This window comes from Gavialis gangeticus, unplaced genomic scaffold, assembly GCF_001723915.1.
Source record: "Gavialis gangeticus isolate Ggan-Ray unplaced genomic scaffold, GavGan_comp1, whole genome shotgun sequence".
Lineage (NCBI taxonomy): Eukaryota > Metazoa > Chordata > Crocodylia > Gavialidae > Gavialis > Gavialis gangeticus.
This window is the reverse complement of record NW_017729031.1, coordinates 82,284,574-82,299,842: the sequence shown is the minus strand read 5'-3', so window position 1 is coordinate 82,299,842 and position 15,269 is coordinate 82,284,574. Positions and strand designations below refer to the sequence as shown.

At 45.2% G+C, this 15,269-nt stretch overlaps 1 protein-coding gene across 1 annotated transcript in view; it reads right to left on the bottom strand.

The window, feature by feature from the left end:
• Positions 1 to 15,269, bottom strand: part of LOC109301889 (aldehyde oxidase-like) — a 71,010-nt gene that overhangs the window by 23,470 nt on the left and 32,271 nt on the right. The window contains exons 12-19 of the mRNA XM_019523190.1: positions 12,514 to 12,683; positions 11,949 to 12,075; positions 9,677 to 9,799; positions 8,622 to 8,718; positions 7,929 to 8,053; positions 6,807 to 6,940; positions 5,961 to 6,048; positions 4,689 to 4,775 (exon numbers count right to left, since the gene is read on the bottom strand). Coding sequence (XP_019378735.1) covers positions 4,689 to 4,775; positions 5,961 to 6,048; positions 6,807 to 6,940; positions 7,929 to 8,053; positions 8,622 to 8,718; positions 9,677 to 9,799; positions 11,949 to 12,075; positions 12,514 to 12,683 — 951 coding nt within the window. The remainder of the gene's footprint in view (positions 1 to 4,688; positions 4,776 to 5,960; positions 6,049 to 6,806; positions 6,941 to 7,928; positions 8,054 to 8,621; positions 8,719 to 9,676; positions 9,800 to 11,948; positions 12,076 to 12,513; positions 12,684 to 15,269) is intronic.

The window sequence follows — 15,269 nt, the reverse complement described above, 5'->3', positions numbered from 1 at the left end:
TAAGATTAAGACCTAATGGTTTTTTGCTCAGGGTTCAGCCTTGATGATAAAACTGGATCCAACTGCCTAGCACACCCAACACATTAGAAGAAAACTCATCCCAGGAAAGCATATTCAAATGAAACCTAAAAGGGGTTGGGCTTAGGCGGAGCAATATCAATTTCAAACCTAAAGGTGCTGCATTGTAATTTGCTTATTGGATAAACCCGGGTCTGGGTAGTAACCTTTTATGATAATTTTTAACAGTTTTCAATCCCACAGGGTAACAGTTATAGGGCAAGATTGTGAATGGCTCTAAAGCCAACAGATTAGTGTAAGACTAGGTATAAAAAGCATGTGCATCACGTGACCAGCAGGAAGGAGGGAACAGAATGGTCATTTCTGTTGTAACCCGGACTCCTGGTGTGAGTGAGGATCAGATCCTGATCAAGGGACCTTCCCCAGTAATCCCTCCAACAGCGTTGATCGGGGATGCCTGACTTCGCTGGAATCACTTGATGCATACCTGGCATCGAGCAACTATCGATAAGTTGCCAACCCATGTCTGTCTATCTGTTGTCTTGAACAGCCCAGTGGCCGATACCCTTGCAGTGCCCAGTTGGCCTGCAAAAGAATTGATCCATCTATCTGTTGTTATTATCTGTTGTTATTATTTACTATTAGCTCTTTAATACTGCATTATCTGCTTATTAGATTAATCTTTCTGTTAACTGTTATGTGTGTAAACTATAATAAATTTGCCTTTACTTCACTCCCAACTTTGTGTCCTCAATCCAAAACTGAACCAAACAGCCCAGTGGCTGATACCTTCACAGCGCCCAGTTGGCCTGTGATAGAATTGATACATTCACAGTGCCCAGCTGGCCTGTGACAGATGCCATGCCAGTGAACAAGTTTGCTGCGTCGCTCATCTCCCTGGAGAACATTTGTCCAAACTTCCTTGGACACTTTCTTTAAGAAAGCAGACAAGACTCCAGAAAAACCTGCAGCCAAGACTCCTGAGAAGACTAGCCAAGAACCCTTCAAAAAGTCCAATCAAGAGCCCTTCAAAAAGTCCAGCCAAGTCACCTCAAACAAGTCCTTCCAAATCAGTATGATTGCTATTTACAATATAAATACATTAATGTAGGTATATTACTCATCTATAATTGATCAAGTGCAAAATTCTGGGGTATTTTTAGTTAAAATAGGGTATCGGGCGTTGGTTCAGGAACAAATCCCATATTTATTACATTGTTTCTTATGACAAAATTGGTTCCAAGTTACGTTTCAACTTAAGACACAGTTTTCAGGAACCATTTGTGTCGTAAGTCCAAGGACTGCCTGTATTAGTTTGAAAAGTGGAGCTTCTGTAAACCTTTTGTAACAAGAATAGTCTGGTCATGTCTATGAAGTAAACTTATTGTGCCTTGAGCACACTGCATTGCCCCAAACTGTTGCACCTGCATTTATGACCTAGATACCTTGTTCCAGGAAGACCCAAACCATCAGACTGACCATGACTTCTTCATTCGATAATAGGCAAAATTTATTTGTCCCGGGAGCCGAAGTAATGCAGGGCACTTACCTGCAGCCCGGGACGGAGCACATGGGGAGCAGAGGGAGGAACCCATGTGGCTTGTTAGCCACCTCTTTGTACAGCTGCAGCCGGCCGGTGACATCAGCGTCAGACGCTGACTGGTGAAGTTAAAAACGGCGCCCACCGCTGCGGAGGGGGAGGATAGCTTGGAGACCAAGCTGCAGCTGACGCCGGCGGCAGCGTGGGCTCCGCAGGCAAGTGCCGAAGAATCCAATGAGTGGGAAGTAATGTGGGCTGAGGAGGGAAGCATCTTGATGAAAACCCCTCTAATCAGTAAAGGAACAACTGGCTGACTGAAGGAGGGAGAGCGGAAGTAACCCCGGGAACGCCGCCAGAGTCAGATGTGAGTGAGGGGACGGTGGGCTTGAAGGACTCCAAGCCGAGAGGTGAAGAGCTGGGGACAACCCTGAAGGAGGGTAATCAGGGCGGGGATCGCTGCCAGGACCTGGGATGCTGAGCGTGGGATTGAAGCTGGTCGGGAAGCGACAAGTATAGTGGAGTGCCATCCCTCCCCTTTAAGGGACCAGGGACGGGGAATAGGTGGTGGGTTGGTGGAGGTACAGTGATTGGTCCAGATTCCCTGAGCTAGGGGGGGAACACAGGCCATAGGCGTGGGCCCCTTGGTGGGGGTGCAGGGAAGCCTTGATAGAGGCCACAGCAGGAAGGTTCCCGACAGGACGGGATTAGGGCGAGTAGCATCGCTGGTGCAAGCAGAGGCTCCTGCCGATGGCTCCGAGATGCAGAGCGACAGTCGTGGTCTGTGGGGAACACCACAGATACCAGCAAGGCGGTACATCGAAGGTGGTGTGAGGCTGGGGCGTAGGGGTGGCAGAGCCCCGTGAGCAACCGTTGTGCCTAGCCCAGGCCACCGAGGGACCGGCTAACTAACCCCGCCTACTGAGGAACACCAAGACGTCGCAGGCGAGAATGGGGTTGGTGACACAGGAGGGAAGAACTACCCTGGTGACAAACCAGCCCGGAAGGTGCGGGGCAACCACGGAGAGATCAGAGTCATCCGAGAGCGGCTAGCGGAAGCCCAGCGGTCGCATTATTAATACACAGTGATAGCAAATAAGAATAACACAGGCAAGGCAAACAAAATAACCCTTCCGATGCTATATCTACCAGTCCTAAGGCTGTCACAGAGGGAAGATATGCCTGGCCAGTACATGACCTTCACCCTTTGATTGTCTCTTGAATGTCAGATGTCAGTGGCCTCGAGGTTGAGTGCTGAAGTCTATCCCTCTCCAGTGGGGTGGGTGACACAGGCTGGTGGAGTACCCTCTGTCCATGGTGACGTCGAGTTCCCCTTCGGGGACTCTTTGTTGCTTTGAAATCCCTCCTTTTGTATTCTTTCTCCCTCTAATGACTCTTCATTCTTAGGCATCGATTGGTCATCATACTGTTCTTGTTCTTGTTCTGTCCTGTCAGCATATTCCTTTGTTCCAACAAACCCATTACATGCACACATATTAATTTAGGCATTTACCAGTCTTCTAATTTGGTCTGTCCAATAAAACTGGAAATCCCAAGGGCTCTGCAGTTGGGCATTGTGACATAATGCCCTCTTATCTCATGTTACTGAACAGTGTGGTATATGTCTTCAATTTTCCAGTCTGTGAGTCTGCCTGCTCCAGATACAATGGGCCTTGAAGGAAACTTTGTCACAAACAGGCTTTTAGAAACCAATTAACTCTTGCCGTTGTATTGGACGATCATTCTAATGCATATCTCCTTCACCGATGAGCCAATTCCTAAAAGCAAACCTCTAAATACCATTTTCTAGCCATCACAAACAGGGTGCCTCAAACTCACTACATCCAATTTGAGCAGGCGAATCACACTGCTGACTGTTAGTGACAATTTGTCCATACTTATACTAATAAGCTGATCCATGCTGCCAAGCAGGCGAGGCTATAATGCTTCTAGATTCCAAGGCAGTCTGCCTACTGCAGTGCAGCATGCCTAATGGAGCTGCCCCCAGGCATCATAACTTTACTATATAGTCATGGCCCACCTTCATTATTCACACATCTCCCAAACAGCATGATCTTACATCTCAATATTCTTATTTGGACAGAAGAGGAACAAAGCAGACAGTCACGGCTGGGGTGCAATTACAGAGTGATAACAGTCTCTCCCTAGCTGAAGCTGTAACCAAAATTTCATTATTAGCCTCATTTTGTTCCCATTCTAAAGAAAATGTTATATTTGAAGTGTTGCTAGATCTGGAATGGAGCAGACAAAGCAGTCTCAATAACTGTGTGCTTCTCTACTCTACATTCTGCCAAATGATGCCATGAATGTGTTCAGACTAAGTGTTTACTTCTTAAAGCCGGCACACAAGTTCCATTATTTACAAAGTCTTCTAAGATTTGTAGAAAACCATCACAAAATCATAAACAGAAAGGGGGAAAGGGGGAGCTGGATTCTTTACTGAAATCCTCTAACTGGTTTCTAGTGTTCAGCACCAAAATATATTTGATTAACATCAGCCTTCAGAAAGTTACTAGTTTTCTAGTTGGATGCCTCACCAGAGGGTGCTGGTTTCCTGAATGAGGCATAGTTTGGGCTTTCTCTTAGAAAGGTGCAACCTTAAGTTCTGCATTTCTTTAGTTTTTAATGAATGAGCACTTGTTTTAAATAATAATGATTGTAAAAGGTATTGCCACAACAAATAAAAAGAGTTTGGACTCTTGGTTTTGCCCTAGTGAAGCAGTGTGTGGAAATGATGTCATATGAGGCTCTTCTTTAAGCAAGATTATACATTGGAACATCATTGACAGAATGAAAAAGGTCAGATTTTGGCTTTGATTACATACATGAACTGGGGACATAAAGTGAGTTGGGGTCACAAACTGATTGTGCAGCCTGTAGGTACAATGTAATTCTAGGCAGGAAACATTTAGCTGCCATTATAAACATGCACAGAATTCTGAGCAATACTCCAGCTTATCTGATGGAGACATTTTCTGACACCTGCCCAGAATCCCTGCAGAGCAAATGACAGGATAATGCCAGAACAATTTCAAAGGAAATCTGGCAATTCACTTTTTCCAGATGGCAAGTCCTTCATACTAGGAAATAGGCTAATTTATAAAATCCTTACCAGAACCGACTCATCAGGGGAACATCCTCCATTAACGTAATATTTGACATCCACAGCCAGGATCCTACCATTATTCATGAAGCCAACCTAAATTGGATTAACAGAACTTTCTTAGGCCTTTTCACTCATTCACATGTTCTTTACTTTTTCCATCACAAAGTTGAAAAATATAAATATGACAGGTCACACTTTCTGCAAATAACAACAAACCATACTATTAAGTCAGTACTGTGCTGAACTCGCTGAAACTAGGAAGATAATTCGCAGCTAAGCAACAGATTTTCTAGATCCCATATTGATCTATATTATATTGTACATATTACATGCCTCTTTAGTTGAGCAACATACACCCCACCTGGTGTGAAGCTGGAAAGCCTGTTGCATATCTGCACATTTAATGGGAGATGGCCAATGTGACATCTGTGCCACAATTTGCATGCGGTAGAGGCCACACTTTGCATGCAGTAGATGCCAACCGCATGCAAAGTGAAGTCCTGCTCTGAGAAGTAACTGTACAAATGGCACCTGACAGACCTAGAGCATAATCGACAGCTTTCACTTATTTTACTGACAAAAATAAATGTTGTCTACATTGTATTTCTGTTGTCATTCCTATTGGAGATTGAACTATTTATGGGTTCTATATTTTTGCTCCTAAATCATCAATAGAATTGGTAACCACATTCCAGCTTTAGGGACCAATTCAGCCCTCTGTTATGCCTACAGCACCCTGATGTTTTCAGTTAGTTTCTGCAGAAGTAATGGAGGGCACATTTTGTCCTGTATAATTGTTATTACTGATGACAACATGCACCTGATCAAGGAAACACCCAGTGTACTCTAAGGATGAATTTACAGGCCTGACAGCTACAAAACTCCTCCTTTACCGGGTAATGGAGCAAATCTGTTTTGGAGTCACCAGCAGCCTCTATTATTATCTTTATGTTGGATTTGTACTGCAATATAGCCAGAACCAAGAGCAGGAACGCATAGTGCTAAGCACTGGATAAATATGCAGGAAGAGTTTGATCCAAGGAATGTACAGTCTTAATTGACAAGACAAGTTAGGAATGGCAGGAAGAAAGAAAAGCCTATAGAAGATCAGGGTCACACAGCAAATCAGTGGCTGGGGACTGCAAATTAAATTTGAATTTAATACTGTTATTTGGATCAACAGAACAAATGGTCAAAATATTAACTAGTCATATTACGAAAATCCTATTCACATAAAATGCACAAATGGTGTTTTGCACAGCTTTCTTCTATACTTACTTTGTATTTGGCAACGAGAGGATGCCGGCCCCCAGTGATTAACATATCCTCACCCCGGCTCAGGATAAAACGGACTGCCCGACCAGTTCTATGTGGGGAAAAAGGTGGGGTTTTCAGACCCAGATGCTACTAAAAAGCAAATATTCACCATGGGCCCAGATGCAGCAAGGTGCTTAAGTACATGCTTTATTTCGAGCACATAAGTAATTTCATTGAGGTTAAGTAGGTACTTTTGTCCATCCCTAAGCAGCAAAGAGATTAAGCCCAGGTCTAAACTTAATTTAAGCTTAACAGGACAATTCATTCATTTAAGTTTATGCTTTGTTGGGTGCAGACCCATGATAGAGGCTTCTTTCCCATTCTTGAAAGACAAGGTAACTCAGTGCACCTTTCCTGGGTGAACAGGCTCAGTCTGACTTTAAGAGTCTGCTAGGTATCAGCTTAAATCTGCAGCCTCTTAAAATCGAAATAAGAGCATTTACACAAGAAAACTGCATCAAGTTAAATCACATGCTTTTGAAATGGACTTAGTTAAGTGAAAGTGAATGCTCTGTGTGGACAAAGCCTCAGTCTGACAGAAGGTAAATACATCTCTAAACTTGCTAAGAGCTTTGAGAATGTTTTTAGATGACATCAGGCTCAGGTCTAGTTGGTTCCCAGCACCTTAGCCCAGCCTGGAGCTTACACAAACAAAGTCTAATAGGACTCTGTAACAGACAGGATTTTATGGTACATTAGGTAGTATGAAGGCAATATCACCAGGAATGGTAATGCCATGTCAGCCATGGTGGGTAACTATTGCCTTCCTTTCCCCTTCATGCTCCAAAACATATACATCATACTTACTTGTTGGCTGCCACTGCAGCAACTGATGCCAACAGACCACTTTTGAGTAACTTCCCACCAAAAGCTCCGCCAACTCGTTTTACATGACATGTGATCCTATTTGCTGGAACACCTAAACTTGAGGCCACCATTTCCTGTAAAGTCAATTCCCTTTTTATTCCAGTTCAATTAAAGCAGGATTTGCAAAGAGAAGTTAATACCCTTCCTCCCCAGAAAAGGCTATATGAAATGCTTCCAGAATGATTTAAAAATACATTTTCCAATTGAATTTAGAAACAAACACATACCCCCTCCTTCTGTGAAAGTAAACCTGACTCAAACAAAAGAGAAACACCATTGCTTTTTATTAAGCATACTAAAAAGAAATGCAGGCTGTCAGCAAAGGACACTGGATTTCTAAATATTTTATTTTAGTCATCTAAGGCCTTGCTGGTTGGTCACAGCTAATAAGGTATGTTTGTCTCAAATATCTTTCTGGCTGCGCTCCTCATCTTTCTGACTGGGCTCCTCATTTGTTTATAACATTTACTATTCATGGCTGCCATTTATAAAAGAGAATCATATGGACAAAATGAAAAGGAGGTCAACAATGTGAATGAACACGCCCCAACAAAGGAAAAATTGACATAAAATTACAGCATTTTGTCTAAACTGCATTCAGGTCTACAAGCCATAGTTGAAGCTAAGCAGAGATCACATGCTATGTTCAGCTTTGTCAGGTTCTTCCTTACGTTTTGGCAAGACTGCTGTCACTGATCCAGCTAAAGCATTTACAGAGCCAAAGTTCATCACCAAGTGTCTGATCTGGAAAAGCAGTAAACACTCCCCCATATTGAAGTGAACGGGTGTGGAGAATACTCAACATTTCATAAGGCGTGGTCCATAAGTTAACCTTTTGTGGCCTGATTCTGTAACTATACTCACAGAGCAACAAGAGGCTTTTACCCTGGAGGCAGAAACCAGTGAACACCTAACTAACAACGGATGGGTTTCAGTGCTGAGCTAACATATTATGGCAGCACTGGAAAACAATGGTTTCTGGGTAGCTTCAAAAAAGACATTTAAACAACACATTAAGAGCTGTATTATCAAGCCTTTAAACTTTCTCAGAAAAGCTGTTACCTGGATCAGTGCTGGATGCTGCGAGGACACATACAGATCCATTTCTTTAGCTTCTCCTTTTGGAACAACAAGCACGCTTTGAGTCTCCATATAAAAATGTTCCTGTCCCCCAATGTGAAGTTCCTCTGTTCCAAAGATAAAGATTGAAATGTTACTGAGAGAAGGGAAATAGAGAATGAAGCAGTGCAGGAGAGGTATGCACATCATACAACTATAACAGGCAGTATCTTTGACTGACATATCTTCCCAGACTGATAAGATGCAACAACACAAGAGAAGCTACTTATGGTAGATACACCATGCAAAACTAAAGCATAGACCTAATTCTCTACCAGTGTAAATTGGACCAGATTTGTGGAAATCAAGAAAACTAAGCCAACTGGCATCTGTGGATTTCTGCCAACATAAGGTGTCAACATTAAACTAAGCATCTTGAGCCTGGAATATAGAAGGCTGGAGTGAACAATGGGATCTCTTGTCAGCTAAAGTTCAGCAGGGCAGAAGAGGGAATGGTTATTTTTCTGTGCAAAGAGCAGGTTTTCACAGTTGCACAGGGTCAGCAAAAAATGGGTGTGCATAATGCTGAGGAGGAAAGGCAAGGATTTGGTGGTTGAAAGGGGAAAGAAAAACAGGAGGGTAAAATCCAAATATCAGAAGCCTCCCAGCTCTCACCCAGCATACCCTGCAATTTACCTTCAAGTATTTGATCAACAGTTTTAAATGCTTCATCAACATTCCCATGTTCTAGCTTTCTTTGTGGCCCAAAGAATGAATTGTGCTGAATGGCATCCTAAAGCAGGGGGGAAAAACACACGTGCTTAGGTATTTAATTCATTAATTCGTCTACTCTCTAAATGGCTACCTACCAGTTGTTCAGTCAGACACTCCCTACGATATGGTAGAAGTCTGCTAGTGATGTGGTTATGGATCTGTCTCAGACTAGATGCAAATGGAAAGAGACTGCTGGGGTAGCCCTGAACGGAAGATATGGTTAAGATAGATATGGTTGGTATGCGCTTTTCTGTGCATTGTTTTTCTTCCTGGGACGTGTGAACCAATCTCTACCATATCAGGGCAGTGTGTACTTCTGTCATGCAACCTACCAACAGCAATGGCTGCTGTAGCTCGAGGATGAGTTTCCAGCTGACCAAAAACATAGTCTCTATTATACAGTACAGGATGGAAGAGCACTCTTTTGGAGTGGGATCTGAACTAGCAGGAGAGGATAAGTCAACACTTGCCCTAACATTGGCCAGGGGGTTGTATGGGCTATATTTTACTTATTTATTGAGGCAGGAGAAGACGAAAATGTGTGAAATCTTATCCTACCCTAATTACAGAGTTCCCAGATAGGGAATTATGAAGTGCAGATTTCCTGGAGTTGCTGTTTGATCAGGAGAGTCAGAAAAAACACTTAGTAATTTTAGAAAGGACAAGCAGGGGAATCCTTAGATGTGAAAGATTCCTATTTGCTAATATTGGAGGCTTTTCTTTCAGATCTAACAAACTAAAACTGAGTGAAAAGTACTGGCTCAGGCCTTTTCTTTTTACATCATGGACTTCACTGGGGTTACACTGGTGTAACATGGCAGCAGAATTTTTCTCTTGGCCTTGGATAAAAGAAACTCAGTCAGACATCACTTGCAATAAAGAAAAAATGTTAATCAGAGGTTGAAGAATAAACAAGTGCCTACTCTACTCAAGAAGATAAGAAAGTGAAAAGCAAGAACGAAGAGGCTGATTATTACCTCAACTGTCAGGATCACTGGCTCCAGGGCTTCATACTCTATCTTCACTTTTGCAGCTGCTTGTTTGGCATGAACATCAGAATCTGCAACCACAGCGCAAACTATCTGACCCACACAAATCACCTGCAAAGTACACAGAGCCTAGTGGGAATGCTGTAATCAAAAGATTCCCACATGTGCTTATTGAAATCTGTCCTTAAACAGACACCAATCACATTCCCCATTCATTTTTTTGCTTTGGTTTAGGTCTTACTGGATGTAGAGCTTCCCTGAAACCAATACTTTTCCCTGAAACCAACAATGGATATATTGATGTAATCTGGGAACTAAGGACTATAATTTCAAAGGCACCTAAGTGACTTAGGAGACCAATTCCCAGTGATCTTCAGTAAAACTTGTATTTCCAAGTGACTTAACTCTACCAAGATTCAGGATGGACTCGGGAGAAACTCCCCAAGCCTAGGGTCAGGGAGGACTGGGTTAGAGAACTTCTGGAGGGGCTGGATGTGTTCAAATCAGCAGCTCCAGATGCTCTCCACCCCAGGGTGTTGAGGGAATTGGCAGGGGTTATCGCAGGGGCCCTGGCATGGCTTGACAAGCACTTGTGGTGCTCTGGTCAGGTGCCAGACGACTGGAAGACGGACAATGTGGTCCCCATCTTTAAAAAAGAGAGAGGGAGGACCTGGGCAACTATAGGCCCGTTAGTCTTATTTCAATCCTGGGGAAGCTCTTTGAGAAGATTGTCAAGGAGCACATCTGTGATGGGCCAGCAGCGGGGATGATGCTCAAGGGCAACCGGCATGGTTTCATTAGGGGCAGGTCCTGTCAAATAAACCTGATTGCCTTCTACGATCAGGTCACAAAATTACTGGATGCAGGTATTGTGGTGGATGTAGTCTTTCTGGACTTCAGGAAGGCCTTTGACACTGTCTCCCACCCCATTCTCATTAAAAAGCTAGGTGACTGTGGCAGTCAGATGGATTGCAAATTGGCTGACGGGTCACACTCAAAGAGTGGTGGTGGATGGGTAATTTTTGACCTGGAGGAAAGTGGGCAGTGGGGTACCCCAGGGCTCGGTCCTTGGGCCCACACTGTTCAATTTCTTTATTAGCGACTTGGACAACAGGGTGAAGAGCAGCCTGTTTAAATTCGCAGACAACACCAAGATTTGTGGTGAGGTGGGCATGCTAGAAGGGAAGGACAGATTACAGCAGGACCTAGACAGGTTACAGGGGTGGGCAAATGAAAATAGGATGGGATTCAATACTGACAAGTGCAGGGTGCTGCACTTGGGCAGTAGGAACCAGCAGCATACCTATAGGCTGGGGAACTCTCTTCTCAAAAGCACGGTGGCAGAAAGAGATCTTGGAGTCATTATTCATTCCAAGATGAACATGGGCCAACAATGCGATAACATGGTCAGGAGGGCTAACCGTACCTTGTCATGTATCCACAGATGGATCACAAGCAGGGCCAAGGAGGTGATCCTCCCCCTCTATGCGACACTGGTCAGGCCGCAGCTGGAGTACTGCATCCAGTTCTGGGCGCCGCACTTCAGGAGGGATGTGGACAGCACTTAGAGGGTCCAGAGGAGGGCCACTCGCATGATCCAGGGACAGCAGGGCAGACCCTATGAGAAGAGGCTATGGGACCTTAACCTGTTCAGCCTTCGCAAGAGAAGGCTGAGGGGGGACCTGGTGGCTGTCTGTAAAACTTACTACGGGGACCAGCAGGTTTTGGGAGAGACCTTGTTCCCCTGAGCGCCTCCTGGAGTAACAAGGAATAATGGCCATAAGCTCCTAGAGAGTAGGTTTAGACTAGACATTAGAAGGCACTACTTCACAGTCAGGGTGGCTAGGATCTGGAACCAACTTCCAAGGGAAGTGGTGATGGCTCCTACCATGGGAGTCTTTAAGAGGAGGCTCAATGTTTACTTGGCTGGGTTCATTTGAGCCCAGTTTTCTCTCCTGCCCATGGCAGGGCTTCAGACTAGAAGATCTACAAGGACCCTACATCTATGAATCCATGAATCTATGAACTGTTTTTGCAAATTTTACCCCAGTTTTTACTAGTCTGATCTATCTGCTTTAAAAGGAATGGAAGAGAATAGTTAGGAAGATGCCCCTTTTTGAGTGACCAATTGATTCCTAACGTACACACACTATAACAATTCAAGATCCAACAGGTCATTGTTTAATTTAATTGTGAAAGTTGTTAAAAACTGAAGAGACCCACTCAAAAAAAGTGTGCCTAGTGACTAGGCATGTTATACCTTCTCTTTTGCAAATATAATCTCTGGATCACTGGCATAGTAGAATTCATTTGTAGCTGGGACATCTTGAGCTGTTATGACATCAAACGCTCCTGGTACCGCAAGGGCCTCTAATATGTTGATTGATCTGGGAGAAAGCAGTTAATCTCAGAATGTTGCAGAAGGAAGACAACAATACATCCATAGATATATCCAGTACCATGTGGCTCTGCACTCACACTGCTCTGGGCAGCTGGCTAATGGCCATTCTTTTCTTTCCCTTAGGATAGCAAGATTAGGTAGATGGAAAAGAAGGCTCTTGGTGACCTGTCTCCTTTCTTGGCTCTGGCCATCATGGCAGGACTTCGGTCTCCAATGCTGCTCTCCCCAGAGCCCTGGCTGCCACTGTGGGAACCCTCACCACTGCAGCCAAAGCCAGGACAAAACTCTGTGAGCTGGACAACTTGGGTGAACAGGCCAGATCTAACCTGCAGGCCAGATGTTTGATACTCCTGCCCTAGAGTGCTCCAAAAATCCCAGCTGTTGCTTTCATGGTAACACATCTCTCAGGTCTTTATACACTTACACAATCTTTGCATGTGCTCTGGAACTAGTGACCACAGCCAAAAAGAGCTCTTCATCCACCACACGCATGTCATCACAATAAACAGCTTCACCAGTGGCATGTTCAAAGCCAGCCTGGTGCATGATGGGTTGTCCTACTGGATCTTGGAGAACCTGCCCAGAGTCCACACCCTGCCAGTTAAAAAAAACAAAACAACACTCAGTCCAACAAAGGAAAGCCAGGGGCATTAGATTAGACAAAGAAATTTAGATACAAAATTCAGTGTTTATAAACACGTACCTCTGGCTTAACACTAGAAAATGATAAAGATGCATTATTCACTAAACTCAGGTCTTACAAATTTTCTTCCTGAGGGAGGGCTCGGGGAGGAGGGAGCGCTGGTGCTGCCCACAGGTTGGGAATCAAGGGGCAGAGCCCCAACCTGGCAGCCTAGGCCTGCACAGTGGGTAGCCCGGACACCAAACAAAGGTGCCAGGCACCCTTGGGTGCTCTGAAGTTGGACACTCCTGCTATAAACAATTAGTGTCACTGCCAGAGATACCATGTGATTACCAAAGCAGGGTGCAGCTGCTATGGTATAATCAGTAATAGAGGTGAACAGATACATCGGTCTAATATAAAGATCAGTACCAATATAACGAAAACTGGCTGTATTGGATACTGGCCTGATGGGGCAGATGATTTGGCCAATAAATGCCCATGCTGCGCACAGCCACAGTGCAGCACTCAGGCAGTGAGAAGCACAGCCGGCAGCATGGAGAGCTGCCTCCAGCTGGTAAGTCCAGTGTGGTGGAAGGAGAGGTGTGGAAGGAAGGGACGTGGGGAGGTGGCAGATCAACACCCCCCGTGGTGAGGGAGGGGGCAGGGGCAGGCGCTACTTGGGTGGGCAGGGGGTGGGACTGGAGCCGTGGCTTGTGGGGGAGGCAGCTCCCGCTGCTGCTTGCACCCCAGGAGGGCACAGGGGGGTATGTGCTCCCTGGATCTGTGCGGTGCAGGGCAGGCTGCAGCCGGGGCTGTGTGGGGCTCTTCTCGGTGGAGTCTGGGCTTGGAGCAGGTGCTAGTGGCGCTGGAAGGATGCTGCATCCACCCCAAATTTTGATGCTGCTCCACTCTCAGTGCTGCTGCCCTCAGCTGCCTGGTGCAGCCCCGGCTCTTTGCGGTGCGTGGATGGAGGTGGGACATTGACACTTCCAGGTCTGCTGCTGAGCATGCGGGGGGCCCCCCACGCTCTTGTTGGACGCTCCATCTGCCCCACCATCTCAGCATTCACAAGCCATGCCTGGAACCTCGAGGTATGTAGAAAAAACATTTATAATGGTGTCTATGGCTGAATTGCTGATTCTCCACATCAGCATCAACTCTTCAGATTCAGCCGAATTGAATCGGGACAGTGATGCAAATCACTGAATCAAATCACTGTCCCCTGAATTGGGCTGAATCCGAATCAAATATGGCCCACTTTGCACACCCCTAGTATGCAATGATTTGTGTTGTAAGTAAGTTTCATGCATTTGCACAGCATGGAGCACAATAAAGTCCTGACTTGGAAGAGGCCCTGAGAAGCTACTGTGAGGCAAATGAACAACAACAGGCACAGCATTTCAAAACAGTATTAAGGTTTTTGAATGATCAGTGACTGCAAACATTATACAAATTCAGTGAGACCAGAACCAGGACAAATAAAACATAAACCACCTCAGCACATAAAAAACCTGCACAGCAGGAGTTCAAAAACTGGTTTACTGAATCCGTGGCTGCCCATGTCTGCATACTGCAATTTGCCTCTAAAAATAGTGTTTTCTTGAAACAACGTGGTAGTGTCTCAGTCATTACAATATACCATAGTCAACTTAATGCATTTTCTGATTACCTTGGTTTCTGATATTTGATTTGGTTCCTTAGGTTTATACTGAGACACTGCACCTGTTAAAGTACATGTTTATGCCTTTTCAATCATAACTCAGTGTGCATTTGACTTCTGATGATAATAAACAGGGGTATGATTTTCTAACCACACTCTTTCACCAACACTTGCAAAGGGTCACTGTTTTTCTTTCATAAGAACTTTCAGAGTTTTAAAAAATATTAGACCTTTTTAAAGTAAAATGTATAGGGTGGATCCTTTGCCCAGCCAAATGATCTAAACCCTCATGTTTTGAGACATGTGTCCACCTGTGGCAGGGCACTGTTGGCACCTGCCACTTTAAGGGCTGAGCCAAGCAGCCAGCAGGTGCTTGATTACGGTGGCCATTTTAGATCTCTGGCTGCCTAGATAAACAGAGCAGTTTGCTGCTGGCAGGCCAGGCAGAAACACTGCTTGGCTGGAATGCTGAATGCAACATCCTGGAGGTAAGGACAGGAGCTTAAGGGGCTGGTTTGGAGGCTCCTAGTCCTGGGCATGACCTAAAACTGCTCCCTGCCAAAAGTGGGTGGCCTGGTGGGGCTCCCAGTGGCATGGGAGTCTCCAGGAAATGCCAGGCCAGTTACCACCCAGGTGAAAGGTGGGTCAGGGTGCTTTAATAACCCCAGCTCCCACAACCAGGTGGGTTACCCCATAGAAGGTCCAAGAAGGCAGACCCAGGTTAGAGAGTGGGCTAGAGGCTCAGAGACCTGACTTGAAACACCCTTGACTGGTCAATGCTGGGGCCAGGACCAGAAGGGTCAAAAGGGCCAGGGGCCCACCGTGAGGGACACCCAGAGCTGAGGACCTGGAGCCTCCGACTGGCCTTGGAGGTGAGGCTAGGGCCTGTGTGGCC